Source organism: Lutra lutra, chromosome 15, assembly GCF_902655055.1.
Source record: "Lutra lutra chromosome 15, mLutLut1.2, whole genome shotgun sequence".
Taxonomy (NCBI): domain Eukaryota; kingdom Metazoa; phylum Chordata; class Mammalia; order Carnivora; family Mustelidae; genus Lutra; species Lutra lutra.
Genome location: NC_062292.1, coordinates 378,052 through 399,131, shown reverse-complemented (window position 1 = coordinate 399,131; position 21,080 = coordinate 378,052). Strand labels below are relative to the sequence as shown.

At 36.2% G+C, this 21,080-nt stretch overlaps 1 protein-coding gene across 7 annotated transcripts in view; it reads right to left on the bottom strand.

The window, feature by feature from the left end:
• The window catches only part of DCAF6 (DDB1 and CUL4 associated factor 6), a 143,509-nt gene that overhangs the window by 93,170 nt on the left and 29,259 nt on the right, over positions 1-21,080 (bottom strand). For all 7 annotated transcript variants that reach the window (XM_047704740.1, XM_047704742.1, XM_047704744.1 and 4 more), the window contains 2 exons: positions 17,558-17,650; positions 7,457-7,642 (listed from right to left, as the gene is read on the bottom strand). In XM_047704740.1, coding sequence (XP_047560696.1) covers positions 7,457-7,642; positions 17,558-17,650 — 279 coding nt within the window. The remainder of the gene's footprint in view (positions 1-7,456; positions 7,643-17,557; positions 17,651-21,080) is intronic.

Below are 21,080 nucleotides of genomic sequence, written 5' to 3'. Positions count from 1 at the left end.
AGAACAGAAAGCCTCAACTCACTCTCCTACAAAAACACTGACTTTTAATAACAATATAAATTCAAAGAGCTTTGGGGCACCTGCATAGCTCAGCTGGTTAAATGTTGGACTCTTGATTTTGGATCAGGTCATGACTCCAAGGTTGTGAGATGGAGCCCCAAGGCAGGTTCCACGCTAAGCATGGAAGCCTGCTTGGGATTCTCTCTCCTCCCCATGCCCCTCCATCGCCCTCCCAAACCCTACTCGTCGTGCACACTCTCTCCCTCAAAAAAATAAATAAATAAACTGAAGTCAAAAAGCATTTATGAAAATGCCAAAAAACCAGTTAAGAAGGCAGTACATCAGTCAAGTTCAAAGCCAAGTACAGCTATACTGAATGGAAAAAGAAAACTTATTTCATTTTAATGATATCAGTGCCTCCCCCAAGGCAACACAGCTCAATACTGGGGTAAAAAAGCCCAACTGCAGCTTCTCCATTGGAAAGGAAAAAGAAGAGTAGAATGAATGTCTGTCCAGCTTACGGGTGGAGGAAGGCTGCCGGGGACTAGTTTCTGTCTTGCTTGGCTCAGCATTCATAAAACTGGCATATCTTGAGAACAAAAGAGAGCTCAGTGGCTTCAGTGAAAGACCAAAAAACCTGCAGTATCATTGACAGAAAAGGGAGCAAGGTCACTCTAACTGGAAAATTAGATACACCAGACCAGAGAAGATACATCGTCATAAAAAGTCTAAGGGATCTCCAGAATCTCTAGCTGGGATGACTGGTGAAGACCTTCCCTTATACAAAACAAGTCTATAAAGACGGGAGAGATGGCTGTTTTTATGAAAGCAAAAATCACAACAACAAAATACCAAGGCACACAAAGATACAGTGTAACAGCACTATCGAAGGAACAAAATAGCTTCAGAAATGGACTCTAATAAGATACATGAATTACCTAAGAATTTACAAATTAATTATCCTAAAGAAGTTCAATGCACTTCAAGAGAACACAAATAAATAACTAAACAAAACTAGGAAAACGACACATGAACAAAATGAGAGTATCACCAATGACCAAAAAAACCCTGAAAAAAGAACCAAATGGAAATGTGGGGCCTGAAGAATATAATAATTACTTTAAAAACTCACTAGAGGAAATCAACATCAGGCTTGATCAGGCAGGAAGAAAAATCAGCAAACTTGAAGACAACTCTTTTGGAATTACCATGTCAGAGGAACAAAGAGGAAGAATGCAGAAAAGTGAAGAAGACCTTAAGGGACCTACAGCAAGATATATGGAAGCTTCAGATGGAGAAAAAGGGGCAGAGCGCTTGTTTGAAAAAATAATGGCGGAAAATGCTAAATCTTCCCAAAGAAAACGGAATCCACACTCAGAAAGCTCAGAAGGACTCCAAATAGGCTGAACCCTAAGAGGTCCCCCCCACTCAGACACATTACAGACCACCTGTCAAAAGTCAAAGACAGGGGCACCTAGGTGCTCAGTTCGTTAAGCATCTGCCTTCGGCTCAGGTTATGATCCCAGGGTGCTGGGATGGAGAATGAAACATAAAAACAATAGTGCCAAAATCAGTATAAGATGTACTGAAAAAAAAAAAAAAAAAAAAAAAAAAAAAAAAAGGTAAAATGGCAATAGTAAGTACTTCCCTATTAGTAACTGCTTTCAATATAAACAGTACCCTACCAAGTGGGAAGTATACAGCAGTAAACACCTACATTAGAAAAAAAAAAAAAGATCAGGGCATCTGGGTGGCTCAGTGGGTTAAGCCTCTGCCTTCAGCTCTGGTCATGTTCTCGGAGTACTGGGATCGGGCCCTGCGTTGGGCTCTCTGCTCAGCAGGGAGCCTGCTTCCCCCTCTCTCTCTGCCTGCTGCTCTACTTGTGATCTCTCTCTCTGTGTCAAATAAGTGAATAAAATCTTAAAAAAAAAAAAGAAAAAAGATCTCAAATCAACAATCTAACTTTATACTTCAAAGAACAGAAGAGCAACAAAAGAAACCCCAAGTTAGAAGAGGAAGGAAATAACAGACTAAAGCAGAAATAAAGGAAATGGAAGACAGAAAACGTATCAATGAAACTAAGTTGGTTTTTTAAAAATATCTTCAATACTGTCAAACTCTTACCTAGACTAATAAGGAAAAAAAAAAAAAAAGATTCAACAAAAGCCAGAAATGAAAGAGATAAGAAGAGATATTACTAATTATGACACAAATAAAAAGCACCTTAACAGACTCGTATGGGGGAGCCTGGGTGGCTCAGTGGGTTACTCTGCCTTTGGCTCAGGTCATGATCTCAGGGTCCTGGAATCGAGCCCTGCATTGGGCTCTCTGATCAGCAGGGAGCCTGCTTCCCCCTCTCTCTCTGCCTATTTGTGATCTTGGTCTGTCAAATAAATAAATAAATAAATAAATAATCTTTTAAAAAAAGAGAGAGAGAGACTCGTACGAATAATTATACAACACATGGAAAAATCTAGAAGAAATGGATACATTTCTAGAAACATACAACCTACCAAAACTAAAACATGAAGAAATAAAACAAATTTTTTACAAGATTTTATCTGTTTATTTGACAGAGAGAGAGTGAGCACAAGCAGGGGGAGCAGCAGGCAGAGGTAGAAGGAGACGCAGGCTCCCCACTGAGCAAGGAGCCTAATACGGACCTTGATCCCAGTACCCCTGGATCATGACCTGAGCTGAAGGCAGATGCTTAACCAATCAATTGAGCCCCCAGGCTCCCAGAAATAAACAGTCTAAACAAACCTATAACTAATAAGGAGACTGAATCAGTAATCAAACACATCCCAACCAAAAAAAGCCCAGAACCAGATGGCTTCACTAGGGAACTTCAGCTACATTTAAAAAATTAACACCAAACCTTCCCAAACCCTTCCAAAAAACTGAAGAAACAGGAACACTTCCAAATTCATTCTATGAGGACAACTTCATCCTGATGCCAAAACCAAAGATACTAAAAGAACACAAAACTATAGACTATGCCTCTGATGAATACTCAACAACATACCAAAAAAACCCCAAAACAACATGTCATAATGAAGAACAAAACCATATGATCATCAAAACCGATGCTGAAGGGGCACCTGGGTGGCTCAGGGGTTAAGCCTCTGCCTTCGGCTCAGGTCATGATCTCAGGGTCCTGGGATCGAGCCCCGCATCGGGCTCTCTGCTCAGCAGGGAGCCTGCTTCCTCCTCTCTCTCTGCCTGCCTCTCTGCCTGCTTGTGCTCTCTCTCTCTGTCAAATAAATAAATAAAAAATCTTAAAAAAAAAACACATAAAAATCACGTTTTTCTATACACAAACAACGAACAATCTGAAAAGAAAATTAAGAAAACAATCTCATTTGCAATAGCTATCTTCTACAAATCTATGGGATGGAGAACACACAAACTCTGTATCGATAAGGCATTCATACCCGAGATATATAAAGAACCCCTTCAATTCAACAAGAACAAAAAAGCAATCCAATTAAAAATGGGCAAAGGACTTCAACAGACATTTCTCCAAAGAAGATATACAAATGATCAACAAGCACAAAAAGAGGTATTTAACATCCCTAATCATTAAGGAAATATAAATCAAAACCACAATGAGATCTCCTCACACTCATTAAAATGGTCACCCTTGGGAAAAAAAAAAAAAAAGAAAATAACAAGTGTTGACAAGAATGTGGAAAAACTGGAACCCTTAATGCACTGTTGTCGGGAATGTAAAACAGAACAGCCACTATGGGAAACAGTATGGAGGATCCTCAAAAAATAAAAAATAGGGGGCACTTGGGTGGCTCAGTCAGTGGAATGTCCAACTCTTGATTGCGGCTTGGGCTGTGATCTCAGGGTCATGGGATCGAGCCCTGCATCAGGCTCCAAGCTTGACAGAAAAGTCTGGTTGAAATTCTATCCCTTCCCCTCTGTGTCTCCCCCCTCTGCTCATGCTCTCCCCCTCTAAAACAAATAAATCTTTTTTAAAAATTAAAAACAGAATGATCACATGATCCAGCAAACCCACTTCTGGGTATATACACCCAAAAAATTTAAAACAGGATTCCAAAGAGATATTTGCACCCCATGTTCATTGCAGCATTACTCACAATAACCAAGATGTAGAAATAGCCCAAATGTCCACTGACAAGTAACGGACTGTACGGCGTATCTACATACAATGGAAGAGTATTAAGCTTTGGAAAAGCAGCAAATCCTGTCATAGATTGACATGGATGAACCTTGAGGACATTATGCCAACTAAAATAAACCAGTCACAAAAATACAAATACTCCATGAGGTATCCAAAATAATCAAACTCAGAAACATGGTAAAATGGAGGTTGCAAGGGGTGGGGGGAAGAGGGAATAGCAGAACTGTTCAGAGGACATAGTTTCAGCTTTGAAAAAATATTCTGTTCCAACTATAGTGTGTATGTATTGAATAAAAAACACCTTTGACAAATGGGTATTACTGTTAAAATGTCCCTATAGAGGATGCCTCTGTACGCTATTTGGGATTTTGACTTAATCACAAAAATCCATATGGAGAAAAAAAAGTTTACTCCAACTTCATCCTATCACAAAAATCAAATGCAGGTGAATTATAAGATCTAAATGCAAAGACAAAACAATAAACTTTTGAAAAGAGAAAAAAGAGCATCTCCATAATCTCAAGATAGGAAAAAGTATTTTGACCAGGATACAGAAAGCCCTAAAAATAAAGAAAAAGACCAATATGTTAGACAATATTAAAACATTTGTTCACCCAAAGACACCATTAGGAAAGTGAAAGTATAGCCACAGAGTAGGAAAAGATAGGTTCATATGCAGAAGAGATTAAGAAATTCCTGTAAGTCAAAAATGAAACAAGATGACAAGACCAATGGAAAGCTAAGGAAAGACATCTGAATAGGCACCTGACCGAAGAATAAACCCAAATAACCAACAAACACTGCTTTGAAGAGACGCACAACAGCAGCATCAACAGGGAAAGGCATTTGGAACCGTAAGATGACACTATGTAAGTTGCCAAAATTAAGAGACTAATAGTACCAATCGTTGGCAACGATGAGCGATAACAGGAACTCTTACATACTACTGGCAGAAATATAAGCTGTTACAATTATTTTGGAAAATTATTTGGTAACATCTCTCTAAAATAAACAAGTACGTGTCCTGTGACCATGAAAGTTTACTTCTAGTATGTACCCAACGAAGTGAATGCATTTAGGTACTTAGACTCATGTAAAGGAATGTTCTCCAAATGGGAAATCAAATTTAAAATTTTCATCAACAGTAAAAGAGAACAATCTGCCATGGTGCACTCACACAAGGGAATGCTATCCAGCAATGAAAAGGAACGAATTATAGTTGTACCCAGCATGGGTGAATTTCACAAATTATCAGAAGTCAGAATGAGGGGGCTTCTGGGATACTTAATGCTTTTGTACTTCTTGATCTAGACAGCTGCTACACAAAAGGACTTACTTTGTGATAATGTACTAAGCTACATGCTTACGATTTATGTACTTCTCCTATGTGTTTTGTACTTCAATTTAAAAAACCAAAGTTTAATAACAGATGGAATAAGGTCAAATTCTAATCAGAATTCCAGGAGAAAAAAAAAAACAGAGAAGCTAGAAAATAACCAAAGACCTAATGACTGCAAACTTCCCACATTTTTTCAAGATGCCAATTTCTCAGACCAAAAACATCAATAAATTCCAAGTATGACAAATAAAAAGGAAACTCAAACCTAACTACACTGTGGTGATATGAATGAAGGAAAAAAAAACAGCAAAGAAAAATACAGTTAAAAGCAGCCAAGGAAGAGAGACAGATTAACTGTAAAGAAACCACAGTTAGACTGATGACCGAGTTCTCAACTTCAACAATAAAGTGAGAACACAGGAACATCACCCAAAATAAAGTGTCAAACTAGATACCCAGCAAATATCCAGCAAAACAACCTTTGACGAATTGGTCTAAAATTCTTCATTTTCTGGAAAGAGATGAGAGGGAAGAAAACAATGAAGAAAAGAAAAGAATAGGAGGGGCGCCTGGGTGGCTCAGTCTTAAGCGTCTGCCTTCGGCTCAGGTCATGATCCCGGGGTCCTGGGATCAAGCCCCACATCGGGCTCCCTGCTCGGCAGGGAGACTGCTTCTCCTTCTCCCACTCCCCATTTCTGTTCCCTCTCTCGCTGTGTCTCTCTCTGTCAAATAAATAAATTAAAAGAAAGGAAAGGATAATAGGAAATGAAAATTGTTTCTATTACCAAACTCTCACTAAAGGAACCGGAAAGAACATACTTTAGGTACACAATGACCCTAGACAGGCAATCTGTGGTGGAAGAGCCAAAGGTACTGGCAAAAATATAGGTAAGTCTAAAGAAATACTAACTGAGGCAATGATAATATTTCATTTGTGAGAGAAAATATATAAACTCAGAACAATATAAGCATATACAATTGGACAAGGGATGAAGACATTATAATGTCCTAAGGTGCTTTATTCTGAAAGGCAAAGGTATTTACTGATTAGGCTTTGTTAATTATTCTTCTAAAACACAAATGTCTATCCTCCCTGCAAGTAGCAGAAATAAAACAGGCAAAAAGCAAAATCCTCAGGCAATTTTAAAGGAAGGCAAAAAGACAAGGGGAAATATATACAGGATATTAAAAAAAAAAAAAAACCACAAACAGAAAATAGTAAGATAAACAAATAGACCCAAATATATTATTACTCACAATAAATATAAATTGACTAAAATCTCTAGTTCAAAGCCAAAACTGTGAAAACATGAGAAAATAAAATGCAGCTATATGCTGTTACACACCAAAACACGAGGTTACCAGAGAAATGAAATTCAAACCATGGACAAAGATATACCAGGTTAAGAATGATTTGATGCAAAGAAATACCGTGAGAAGATTCTGAAAGAGCATTCTGAAGGATAAGCAATTTTTCTGAACGAAGTTACATAGTATGATTGAGTCTTAAATTCATTGCACCTCAGTGAATTCAACTCAGGGCTTGAGCTTATTAATGTCCTTTAGGAATCGGATTCTTTGGCCTGGTGTACTAGTAGCGTTCTTTCTGCCACAGGAACATTTGATAAGGATACGATCAATGGCTTCATATAAGACGGTGATAAAGTGTTTAAGAGGTTAAAGTCTAGTACATAAGCTTGTAGCACAGCACCAGAAGTATTTTTCAAGGCCGACAACTGTTTGCAATTACAAATCCTGTTACTATTAGATTTTATTTAACTTTACTCACAAGCCTATCAAGGTACACTTTCTCAAGTACTTTACTGAAATCTAGTCTGTCAATAATTTCTCTGCCTACATACACGAGTGTTAGTTACACAAATCTACTCATACGTCCTTACATAAAAACACACTTACATATATACGTATATATATATATATATAAAACTACAGTAATACTGTACCTCATAGGTAGTTCCATAATGGCACGTAAATTGGCATTGTCTGTTGGTTTCTGCATCTTGCTCAACATTAGTATAAAATATTACTCCATCCCCAGAGCAGGACACAATCTGTTTATCATTTGTGCATGGTAAGAACTTTGCACTAAATATATTTGCTCGGTGCCCTGAACGAATTGTTGTCAAAACCTAAAACACAGAGAAAAACAGAAAAAAAGTTCTTGGTAATTTATTATTTCCTAGAAAGAAACATTCATATTTAATATAGTCATAGCTAGGAATAAATTCTCATTAATATTCTTATTATCTCAATAAAAAATTATCATTTGATTCCAAACTAATATAATTTTTTTCAAGATTTTATTTATTTATTTATTTAACAGATAGAGATCACAAGTAGACTGAGAGGCAGGCAGGGACGGGGGGGGGCGGGGGGGGGGGAAGCAGGCTCCCTGCTGAGCAGGGAGCTCGATTCAGGGCTCGATTCCAGGACCCTGAGATCATGATCTGAGCTGAAGGCAGGGGCTTAAACTAATATAAGTTTTTAAAAATCAGAATCTCACATATTTTCTTTTTTTCTCTCTGAGATGTGAAGAACATTAAGTACCATCAATAGGAACAGTGTTGTGAAAATTAAATATACATATTTCCATCTATTTGGTGTTCTGACTCATTCGTAAGATCTGGATATATAAGAAAGGACTATTATACATAGGAGGAGAGAGAAACAGAGCAAAGAAGATGATTTTCATTATTTTAGAAATATTTTCCTGTATTTCTCAGGTAATCGACTTCAAACAAGTTACTTTTAGAATTAGAGAGTAAGTACAGGGGTGGGGAGAAAAAAAGGACTATCCTAAACTTTTTTTTTAATTAAGATTTTATTTATTTATTTAAGAGACAGAGAGAGAGTGCGAGTGAGAGAGCACAAGCAGGGCTGCTCCAGAGGGAGAGGGAGAAGCAGACTCCCGGCTGAGCAGGCGCCCAGGGGGATGCTCGATCCCAGTCTGCTTCTCCCTCTCCCTCTGCCATTCCCCCTGCTTGTGCTCCTTTGCTCACGCTCTCTCAAATAAATAACATCTTTAAAAATAAAGACTAGAATTCCCGTGATAGAAATAAAACTTTTAAAAAGTTTAAAATAAATATGTAAATATTTGCAACACATAGTGAAAATAAAGGACAAATCTCCCTAATAGTGCTAAAAATGAAGAGAAAGAAATTTAACAAAACCTGGGTTTTTTTTTTTTTTTTGAGTGGGCCAAAGATCTGAATACACAGTTCACAAAAAGATACACAAAGGGCCTTTAAGAATGTGAGAAAACATCCAAATTTGTTCATAAGGGAAATGCAAATTGAAGTTACACTGAGAAACTAATTCTCACTTTTCACATTGGCAAAAATGCAAGTTTGACAACACATTATGTGAATAAGCCTACCAGGAAACAGGCTCTTCGTCATTTCTGCTGGGAGCACTAGATGGTACAAGACTAAAAGAGAGGAATTTAGCCATACTTCACAAAACCACACGTGCGTGTACCCTTTGACCAAACAAGTCTATTTCTAAGAATTTACCCTTAAGATACACTTCCAACAATACAAGAGAAAATGCACAAAGTTATTTAATGAGCTATTCATAACAGCAAAGCATGGGAGATTTATTGAATAAATCACGAGATATCCCCCACATGTATGTCCAATGAAAATTTAATGCGGTGGGAATCTGATGTACTTTTAAAAATGTGCTCAAAGAAATAAGTGTATGTCAAATCATAAGGTTGGCTTTAAATGTCCCAACAAACAAATGGGGTAATTTAAGCACCAAAAAGTATTATAGGTAATAGATTATAATATATTAAATTTTTTAAAAAATCTAAAATCCCAAGTGATTTTTTTCAAAAAAGTTGTAGGGACAAAAGAAATACCCTTATTTACAAAATAATGTCAATAAATGTTGAAGGAATGACAATTAAAAATCACTATTTTGGGGCGCCTGGGTGGCTCAGTGGGTGGGTTAAACCTCTGCCTTCGACTCGGGTCATGATCTCAGGGTCCTGGGATCGAGTCCCGCATCAGGCTCTCTGCTCAGCAGGGAGCCTGCTTCCTCTCTCTCTCTCTGCCTGCCTCTCTGCCTACTTGTGATCTCTCTCTCTCTGTCAAATATTAATGAAATAAAATCTTTTAAAAAAAAGTCACTATTTTGTAACTACATTTTAGCAACTGGTTAAGACAAGAATCAACACCAAAACCAATATAAGAAAGACTGTTATGAAAGGGGATATCCACAGGCTCAACATACCGCTTCACGAACAGCTTATTAATTGCAAAGGGTAAACATACCAAACAATGGAGATATCAAAGCTAACATTATCAGTAAGGGGATAAATTAATATCATGTACTACAATGTCACCTGTGGAGAATTCTTAGCTAAAATGTTTTAAATTGGGGCGCCTGGGTGGCTCAGTGGGTTAAGCCTCTGCCTTCGGCTCAGGTCATGATCCCAGGGTCCTGGGATCGAGCCCCGCATCGGGCTCTCTGCTCAGCAGGAGCCTGCTTCCTCTTCTCTCTCTCTCTCTCTGCCTGCCTCTCTGCCTACTTGTGATCTCTGTCTGTCAAATAAATAATAAATAAAATCTTTAAAAATAAATAAATAAAATGTTTTACATTTTAATCTACTCATGAAGAAATAATCAATTCCAAATTGGAAAACATTCGATATAACAACTGTTCTTCTATATTAATACAACAGTAAAACAAGTAACATATTAATATCACGCAAGACCAAAAATTTGAAGGAATTATCTTAAAGAGACTAAGGAAATATGACAACATGTGAAATGATGGATGGAGCTGGGATCGAAAAGGCATGGCAGTGACAAAGAATAGCATAAACCAATGAGAAAATCTGCATATAGACCATCTACGTGTGTATGTGTGTTATGTGTGTACGTCATCAAATAGAAAATCTTATCTATAACAGCATAGAGTTGACTCTCGTCTTGCCTGATAAGTCACTGCCAATGCTGAATTAACAACTATTGAATCACTGCTCCTAGAGAAATGTGTGGTTAGGTTCCCTTCAGCCTCTTACCACAACACCTTCCTCAGTCAATACACAGCACTGTTTTATATGTTTCTCTTTAAAGACCTTATTTAATATATACTGTTGATTCATGAACACTGAACTCATGGCCAACAGCATTATACCTAAAAGAAGCTTATCTAACGTTTTTTCTTAGTAAGAAACATCCCAGACTTCTGGTGCTTAGGAACACGAGATCGTACTTCAGCATGGTACCTGGGGACGTTTTAAACTGTGAAATCATCAACTGAAAGTTCAAAAATAAAAAAATGCGACATGAAATATACCACAAAAGAGATACAGTGTGCATAAGTCAGAGTGTCGGCTTGTCTATCTCAGCTGACAATGTGAGTGTGACGTGTACTGAGTGACTCTGCTCCTGTGCACAGCCATGAAAGGACCAAGAAGGCAGGTACTGACTTAGGGGTTAAATGTAAATTTCCATGAGTAGACAAATTTGCAAATACAAAATCCACAAGTAATGAGGATCAACTCCGTATTCAGTATTACATATTTTTAAAAATAGAATAATGCGGGGCGCCTGGGTGGCTCAGTGGGTTAGGTCTCTGCCTTTGGCTCAGGTCATGATCCCAGAGTCCTGGGATCGAGCCCCTACGTTGGGCTCTCTGCTCAGCGGGGAGCCTGCTTCCTCCTCTCTCTCTGCCTGACTCTGCCTACTTGTGATCTCTGTCAAATAAATAAATTAAATCTTTAAAAAAAAAAATAGAATAATGTTCTTGTTTTTAGTAAATATACACCAAGGCATTCATGAATGAAGTGCATGATGCCTCCAACTTGTGCTCAATTGCTTTAAAAAAAAAATCTATTTGTGGATGTTCACTGTATTATTTTTTAAGTTTTTCCAAAGTTTTAAAATTTTAAAACAAAGTTAGGAAAATATATTTCAAGTCTGTTTTGGGTTTGGCTTTAAGTATTTACTATATAACCCTAACTGCCAAACTCTTGCCAGAGACTGCCGTAACGAATGATAGCGTAACTTGGCCACTTTGAATATATAAGTCGCCTTGTTTTAGTTAAGACCTAGATTACAGGATTATGGCCAAAATAACGATTGGCTGAATATCATAAATTACCCCACAGTAAATCTTACATATAATGCACATATAATTAGGGTCAAATAAAAAAGGGAGGGGTGTTTTTTGCACCTGCATTAACCAAAACCAATGGAGAATAAAACTGAAATATTTTAAAAATTTAAAAAATTAAAAATTCCTCTCTCCAAGTGTAAGACACGAAGATCTGGAAGACTAAGTATAAAAAATAACTAAGAATAATTAATGTAAAGACTTTAAACAAGATAGATCTCATGACCTTTATTTAACTCTGTCAGGTATCTTAGCATGGCTTACCAAGTAGCTAAATATATAACAGGCACTGTGTACGGTGTACATATTAGTTTCTTCATCCGATAGGCTTTTGTCTCTGCTTTAATCACATTCAGCAGACATTATTCTTAACAGTTCATGATTTATCTCCATTTAACTGGTTTACGCATAGCTTCAGAAACAAAAGCACTCAATACACTAATACGTGTACTGACATAACACATATTATTCACAAATTGATATGGATTTCTTTATTAAAGTAATCAAGATTTAAAGAGTAAACAGTTGAACCTCCTTCCTTTTGGACACATCTCGATTTCAGATGTTGTCTTCCAAACCTACTGCCCTTCCAGCGTTCTCCAAATTCATCACAATGGCAGCAGTATCCACCCACACGGCTAATCAAGTCAAAAACTAAAAAAACACCCCCTTCCCTCATCCACTATAAAATAGCAAAATATATAAGATATATTTATATAAAATATATAAAATCCATCAGCAAATCCAGGTCCAAGACACATTCCAAACTAATTCTCATCACCTCAATGCCATTATCTTTGTCCAAACCACCATCTCTTCTCAGTGGGATTACTCAATGGAGTCCTATCTCCTACTTCTAATCTTACTCAAACTCTACCCTCCAAACAGCAGCCAGAGCTCTCTTTTAAAAATGCAAATCACCTGTATGTTTAATACACTCCAGTGATTACTTCAGTCACATTAAAACGTAAATCCTTAATACTGCCTATCAAGCCTACTATCTGACCACTGCCTACCATGTTAACTACATTCTGAACCACTCGCTTCCTAATTAATAGGTAATTGTTGGAAGAACAAGTACTCAGGTGCATACAATCAGTAATTCCAACAAAGGCTGGAATTTGTGTATAGTCGTCAATACTAAATCTATACAATCAATACAGCTATATATTCTACTGGAGGTAAATAGTGACAAGGTTGATCTTTTTAAAAATGATATGCACTTGGAAATGGTTATTTTTGGTAGCTGGATTTATTTTCTTATTTGTGCTTCCTTGAATCAATGTCTTAAAATACTTATGCAGAAAACATCTAAGTATAATGGCCTAGGGAGACAGAAGTTGGTAGAGTAACTCAACTGAAGATGTAACTGACATATTGTTAACTGGAATTAGTAATAAATGTGAATGTGAACTAGTTGTAACATCTATGACTTTACTGATCATCAGATTAATCTAACTGGCCAACTAGGTATCTCTTTCTTCTTTCAATACGTCACACACAATGTTTCTAAAACCTTAAGCTTGGGGCGCCTAGGTGGCTCAGTCAGTTGGGCATCTGCCTTGGGCTCAGATCATGACCCTGGGGTCCTGGGATCGATTCCCACATACGGCTCTTTGCTTGGTGGGGAGTTGCTTCTCCCTCTGCCCACCCCACTCATGTTCTCATGCTCTCTCTCTCTCTCTCCCCCTCTCACAAAAATAAATTTAAAATTTTAATTTAATTTTAAAAAGAAAACCTTAATCTTGGTCCAGGAATATCCAGATAGAAAATGTTTGTTCTTCAATCTTTTGGTGAAAATCATTCCTCTCTAAACCCAACCCATACCCCCACCTAAGGAATTAAATACAGAAATTCCTTGCCTTTCCTTTACTAATATTTTTTGGGCACCTACTATGTGACAGGTGATTTACCAAGTGTTGAGGAAACAAAAAAGAAAAAACTGTCACTGCCCTAAAGAAATTACTGTCTAATGGTGAGCAACATGCAAACAAACATAATATAATAATCTAATTATCTACGAAGTACAATGAGAACATAGAGGAAGGAGTGCCTACATTTGCCTAGGGCAACAAGAAAGGTATACCACCATAGCTAAAAGCCAAGAACTGAAGAATGGATTTAAATTTGCCAAGTAGGTGGGAGGTGCTCGCGAAAGCAGGAGAACATCCCATGAAGAGAAAACAGTGCAAGCAAAAGCACAGAGTAAAAAAACAACATCTTATGCTCTGAGAACTTAAAGGTAGCTGGCTGAAGCCGAATCAAAAAAAATCTTGCACATGTGGTACACTCAGGCCTTCCTTTATATTAGATATTACAAGGTAATTACCTTCCTTCAGTTTCATCTGTACCTTAAGGAGGTGGTCCTTTGCCGGGGGAAGGAGTGTCTCAGCATACTGTGGAGAGTCTGCTATAGGAATCAATACACTCCGTACCTGATTTGGGTCCTGAGCTTTGTTTCTGTCTTACCTTGACCTTCAAGGCCATCAAGTCTAAAGTTTATACATGCTTGGATTAACAAACAACTTCAGGGAGAAAGTGGCTTTAATGCTCACTTCTCTGGACTTACCTTTTCCTTCAATTTTGGACTGATAATCCCTTACTATTAAGGCAAGTTACTTGTTACTTTTACAACAATTTTTAAAGACTTTAATCAAGAATATTTTAGTAGTTTTCAATGGGAGGATTGGTCCAAATAAACTAGACTATAATTACTGGAAAAAGAAACTTCTCTCTTATATTTGAGACATACTATATATAAAATTAGGGTATGTTACCATTAATAAGGAACACCTCAAATCTCTTAACTCTATAAAAAAAAAAGTGTTTCAAAACTTTTATTTGCATTCAATTAATCTTTCCATGTATTCACAGAACCTAAAAATAAAGTCAAACTTTAAGAACAGGTCTTTTTGACTCAGGATCACTTTCTTTTCCTATGTAATTATCTGTGTTTTAAAATTTTTAAAAACATTCCTATGTGATAGCAAATTTGGATCTAATAAAACCAGTATGTGAAAAAGATAAAGTCTTGTTATATTTAAACTCTTTAGGAGTATTATTTAATTACTCACTTCTTAAAGTGGAAAAGAGAACGAGTAATCACTTTTCAAATATACATTCTATTGGGAACCATGCATCAAAATGAATGTCCACTTTTTCCAAAAAATAAAGATGAAACAAGATTTTTAAAAAGTTATTCCATTGGGTATAGTCACAATATAACTGAAAGCAGGGATTTGGAGAGATATGTGTACATCTACGTTCCTAGCAGCATTATTCACAATATCAAAATGGTAGAAGTAGTAACTCAAGTGTCCATTGAAAAATGAACGCAAGGGGCACCTGGGTGGCTCTGTGGGTCAAGACTCTGCCTTTGACTCAAGTCATGATCTCAGGGTCCTGGGATCAAGCCCTGAATCCGGCTCTCTGCTCAGCAGGGAGCCTGCTTCCCCCTCTCTCTCTGCCTGCCTCTCTGCCTACTTGTGATTTCTGTCAGATAAATAAATAAAATCTTTAAAAAAAAAAAAAAGAAAGAAAGAAAAATGAATGGGAAAAAATGTGGTATTTACACACAACAGAATATTGTTTGGCCATAAGAAAAAGAAAATCTGGGGCGCCTGGGTGGCTCAGTGGGTTAAAGCCTCTGCTTTCGGCTTAGGTCATGATCCCAGGGTCCTGGGATCGAGCCACATGTCAGGCTTTCTGCTCAGCAGGGAGCCTGCTTCCCCCTCTCTCTCTCTGCCTGCCTCTCTGCCTACTTGTGATCTCTCTCTGTCAAATAAATAAATAAAATCTTTAAAAAAAAAAAAAGAAAAAGAAAAAGAAAATCATATATATTGCAACATGTCTGAATGTTAAGGGCATCATGATAAATGAAATAGTAAGAAAAAGACAAATATTATGTAAAACTTTATATGAGGTATCTAGAGTAGTCAAATTCATGGAGGCAAAAAGAGGTGGTTGCCAAGGGATGGGAGGAGAGAAGAAAAAGGAGTTATTGTTTATTGGGTACAGAGTTTCAGTTTTCCAAGATGAAAATAATTCTATACCTGGATGTAGCCATAGTGTCAACATGTATATATACTTAATGTCACTGAACATAATTACTAAAAATTATTAAGATAGTTAATTTTATGGTAAGTGTTTTCTACTATAGCCTTTTGTTTTTTTGTTTTTTAAAGCGTGAAGCACTGCATCTTTTCAAAAACACAAAGATAATTCCTTTGGTGTCTACTCAACTACTATGAGTACTGTAAGCATTAAAATTCTGATAGTGATAGTCAAAAAGCATTCCACATATACATCCATCCAGGAAATTTCCTCTACTGTAAGGAAAAAGTTGTCCTAGTACAATATAATGATTTATAAGAAATATATCATCATCATCTGGATGACCAAAGATATATTTATGACTATATATATATATATATATATATGGTGTTCATATATATAATCTTCTCATATATATATATAACTGACCATATATATAGAGAGACCATATATGTATATATATATGGTCTTCTTCATCAAGAATTTTTGAAAATGCTTCAGAGACAAGGTGAAACGGGTGTCTTGTTACTAATGAAGATGACTTTGGAACCCCACCAAAGGCTAGGGACTGGCTGCTAGAAGAAGCAATCCTGAGACTGGAGAGTTGGAACACAGGAGGGGCAAGGGGCTGGAGGCTGAATCAGTTAGTGACCAAAGACTTTTAGTCAATCAGGACTATGTAATGAAGCCCCCATAAAAACCCAAGGGGAGGGGCGCCTAGGTGGCTCGGTGGGTTAGAGCCTCTGCCTTCGGCTCAGGTCATGATCCCAGGGTCCTGGGATCGAGCCCCACATCAGGCCCTCTGCTCAGCCAGGAGCCTGCTTCCTCCTCTCTCTCTCTGCCTGCCTCTCTGCCTACTTGTGATCTCTGTCTGTCAAATAAATGAATTTAAAAACAAAAAACAAAAAACAAACAAACAAAAAAACACAAGGGGACAGTTTTTTTGGCCTTTTGCAGCACTTCCAAACTTGGGGAATCAGAAGGCTTTCATGTGCCACTGATCTAGGCCCTAAGCTCCAGGCTGGAATCAGGTAGATGCTCCTTAAAAGACCTAGTAATTGCAGACCTAACACAAGTAGGATTTGAAAATATCAAGTTTCTCTCGGCTAAGTCAGGACAATTAAGTAACGCTATCTCTGAAATAAAATTATGACCTGTCTTTTAATCAAGGATATCTTCAATATGAATCTCATTCAGGATAAAGGACTACAACATTTATTTAAAAATCTTAACTGTTTAAATGTGGAAAAATAAGAAATATGTGAATAATTTATTCTTAAGATTGCTACTATTAAATAACAGTTTGGTCTGCCAATCAAGTTCTCACTGATACAAAAATAGGTGTATAGTGTCTCCATATACAGAGAAGAAGAGCCAATAAAAATCAGAACATAATTCTAATTACATAATCCTAAAACTCAAATGATTATGCCAGCTTAAGGTATTGGGTATCATGAATCATTTCACTAGAACCTAGATACTGTTTTTGCAAACTGAATAAATAATGTTTCTTAAACCACTTAGCTGAAGAGTAGATTTTGTGAGCATGAAAGAAAAAAATAATCACATTGACTTTTTTCCCCTTAAGAATTGGTTTACTGAGATAATGATACTTTTGGCAATTTTACCTACATGAATAAAATGAAGCATATTTAAATTTGTTAGAGTCAAATGCTAGGTGAAATCCACTGTTTTCCTAAGAAGATTAAGGGGTAAGCATGATTTAACTTCCAAATTACATAACTACTTTGAGCAAAATAAGGATATTCTATTATAAATGTCCATCCCATAATTATTTACAATTTCTTAATTTCTAGCTTCTTAATTTTTCTCATTAAATTACAAATCTTTATAAGCCACTTTACCTTTCTGCTGTAAGGATTACTAATTACTAACTTGGTGTCATCTGAGCCAGATAAAATATATTCTCCAGTCTCATTCCAACAGATTGTATTAACCTAAAAAGAAAGCAAAAAATAAATTTAAGTAAACTGGACATATAAACAAGTATGCTATCTTTCAATTAACTGATGATTCAAAATTTACATCACTAATAAAATCATGTCTCTCGTAAGGAGTATTTACCAGTTAATCTGTAGAAAATATATACTGTCATTTAGCAAACACAGTATTCTATAAACTCACAATGAAATGTCTGAATTGTTAAAGTTTCATTGTTTAAATTTACTTTAATTCATTTTATACCCAGAGACACAAACAACAAGGCCATCTTAAAAAAAAATTTTTTTTTTAAAAAAGAACTCACTACAAAGCTATAGTAATCACGGCTGTATGGTACTGCCATGATCATAGACATATAAATCAATGGAACGGAAATGAGAGTCCAGAAGTAAACAGTTATGTTCAAGTAATTTTTGACAAGGGGTCCAAGACCTTTCAATGGAGAAAGAGTATTTTTTCAACAAATCATGCTGGGACAACTGGATATACTCAAGAAAGGGAGACTATATACAAATATGAACTGAAAATGATCAAAAATCTAAACGTAAGTGCCCAAACTGTAAGACTCTTAGAAGGAAACATAGGTATCAATCTTTAGGTTTACAATAAAAAAAAAGAAGAAGAAAATAGTAAGAGTTGGCTAGGGTGTCAAAAAATCGGAACGCTAACACAGTGCTGATAGGAATGCAGAACTGTGTCCCTATTTAGACAGTTTGTCCCTTCCTCAAAAAATGAAAGTTAGCCCATGACCCAGCATTTTCACAATAAGAGATACATCCAAGAGAACTAAACACATGTATCAAACAAAAACCTGTACACAAAAACCCACAGCTGCACATTATTCCTAAGAGCTAGAAGTGAAAGCAATCCCAACATTTATCAGCTAAAGTACGGATAAATAAAATATGACTATGCATTTGCTCATAACAAAATACCCATAAAATGAAATATTATTCAGCCACAAAATGAAATCATGATACATCCTGCAACATGTAAATACTTTGAAAACATTATGCTGAGTCAATGAAGCCAGTCTGAGAGGCCATATATTCTATGATTCCATGTATTTTGAAAGTCTAGACTAGGCGTATCTGTAGAGACAGAAGGTAGATTAGTGACTGCCAACAGCTTGGTAGAGGGGGAATGGGAGTGAATGATAACTGGTATGGACTTTTTTTTCAGATGGTGAAAATATACTGGAACTAGACAATGGTGATGACTGTACAACTTTATGAATACACTAAAAAAAAACATGTTCATGAACCGCATACTCAAAATGGGTACATTTTATGATAAAGGACCTGTATCTCAACAAAAAAAGACTTCCACTTTTAGTCAAGGCAGATTTACTATTCCATCTGAAACAACTAAAAAACAGAATACAGTCTTTTTTTTCCTTAAGATTGTATCTTTTTATGTTTTTAGAGAACACAAGTATGCATGCACAAGAGCAGATATGGCAGAGGGAAAGGGAGAAGATATTATCTCAAGCAGATTCTGTGCCGGACATGCAGCTCAATCTTACAACCCCAAGATCATGACCTGAGCCGAAATCAAGAGTTGGATGGTTAACCTACTGAACCCTAAATATTTTTAAGTACATAAAAAATATCTACAAATATAGAAAATATTTATGGGCCATAAAACAAATCTCAATATTTTTAAAAGATTTCAAATACAGAGTATATTCTCTGACCAAAATGGAATTAAGTGAAAATCATTAACAGAAAGATTTGGAAACTACAAAATAACAAGATATCCAAAAAAAGAAATTACCCAATAAATTAGGAAGTATTTTGAAATGAATGAAAATGAAAGCACAACATAACCCAATTGATGGGTTGCAGCTAACTCTGAACTTGGAGGGAAACTTAGAGCACTAAAATACCTATATTAGAAAAGATAAAAGTCTCATATCAATGACCTCAGTTTCCAATCAAAAAACAAATGAAACCCAAAGTCAGAAGAAGATTGAAAATAATGAGTATCAGATCAGAAACCATGAAACAACAGAAAACAGAAAAAGAGGAGAAAAAAATACACACACAAGAACACTAGAAACTTGGTCTCTGACAAGACAAATACAACTAATGAACATGTAGCTTAACTAATCAAGAAAAAAAAAGGGGGCGGGGGAAATATACCACCAACATGAGGAATGAGAAGGATAACATTAATCACTAATTACATGTTCTACAATACCTGAACAGTAACGGGCAACTTTATGCCAATAATTCAACAATGTAGGTAAAACTGACAAAGTCCCTGAAACACACATGCTAAACTAAATTTACTCAATACTTAGTCTATTTTTATTAAGGGATTGCAGTTAGGATTTTCCACAAGGAAAACCAGGCCCAGGTGGCTTTACAGGTGAATTCTGCCAAAACATTTTTTTTTTTTTTTTAAATAAGTGATGAGAATTCTGTACTATAGCTTCAGAAATTTAGAGAAAATATAAATACGAGAACTAACAAGTGAGTTTGGGAAATTTGTGAGATACAGATGAACATGCAAAATTAGACAGGACAGAGAATTAAAACCACCACATGGTATCACCAGATATCTACTAAAATGACTAAACGTTTTTTACACTTGATCTTTAGCCAAATGGCAGAGAAGGGATCTCTAAATGTTTTTTAAAAATTATTACATCAGATCTAAGGGGAGAAACAACAAAAACAGCAGCAGCAGACTTCAATACCCCATTTCCAACACTGGGTAAATCACATAGACAGGAAATTAGTAAGGAAACATTAGAACTGAACCATACTTTAGAGCATTTACAGAACAGTCCATTGTCCAGGAGCAGAGAGACATTCCCCAAGTGCACGCTGAACATTCTCCAGGGTAAATCATGAGAGATCACAAAACAAGTATTAGCAAATTTTAAAAGAATTAAATCATACTGAGTACCTTTCTGACTACAATGTTATAAGACCAGAGAGTAACAGCAGGGAAACTGGAAATTTCACCAACATGTAGAAATTAAATAACATATTCTTGGACAATCTGTGTGGGTCCAAGAATAAAAAAAAATTGAAACAAATGAAAATAGAAATAAAACATATGGGATGCAGCAAAAGCAGTTATAAGCAGGAATTTTACAGCAAGAAATGCCTACACTAAAAAAAAGAAAGTTCACAAATAAGCAAAAGAACTTAACACATTAATGAAAGAAACAAACTAAGGCCAAAATTAGCAAAAGAAAGGAGACAACAAAGATCAGAGCAGAAATAAATGAAAAAGAGTAGGAAAACAGAAAAGATCAATGAAACTAAAAGCTAGTTTTTTGAAAAAATAAACAAGATTGACAAACCTTTAGGGAAAAAAAAAGACCCAATAAAAATTATAAATGAAAGAGCAGATATTACCATTGATACCACAGAAATGCAAGAGTATAAGAGAATACACTGAACAGTTATA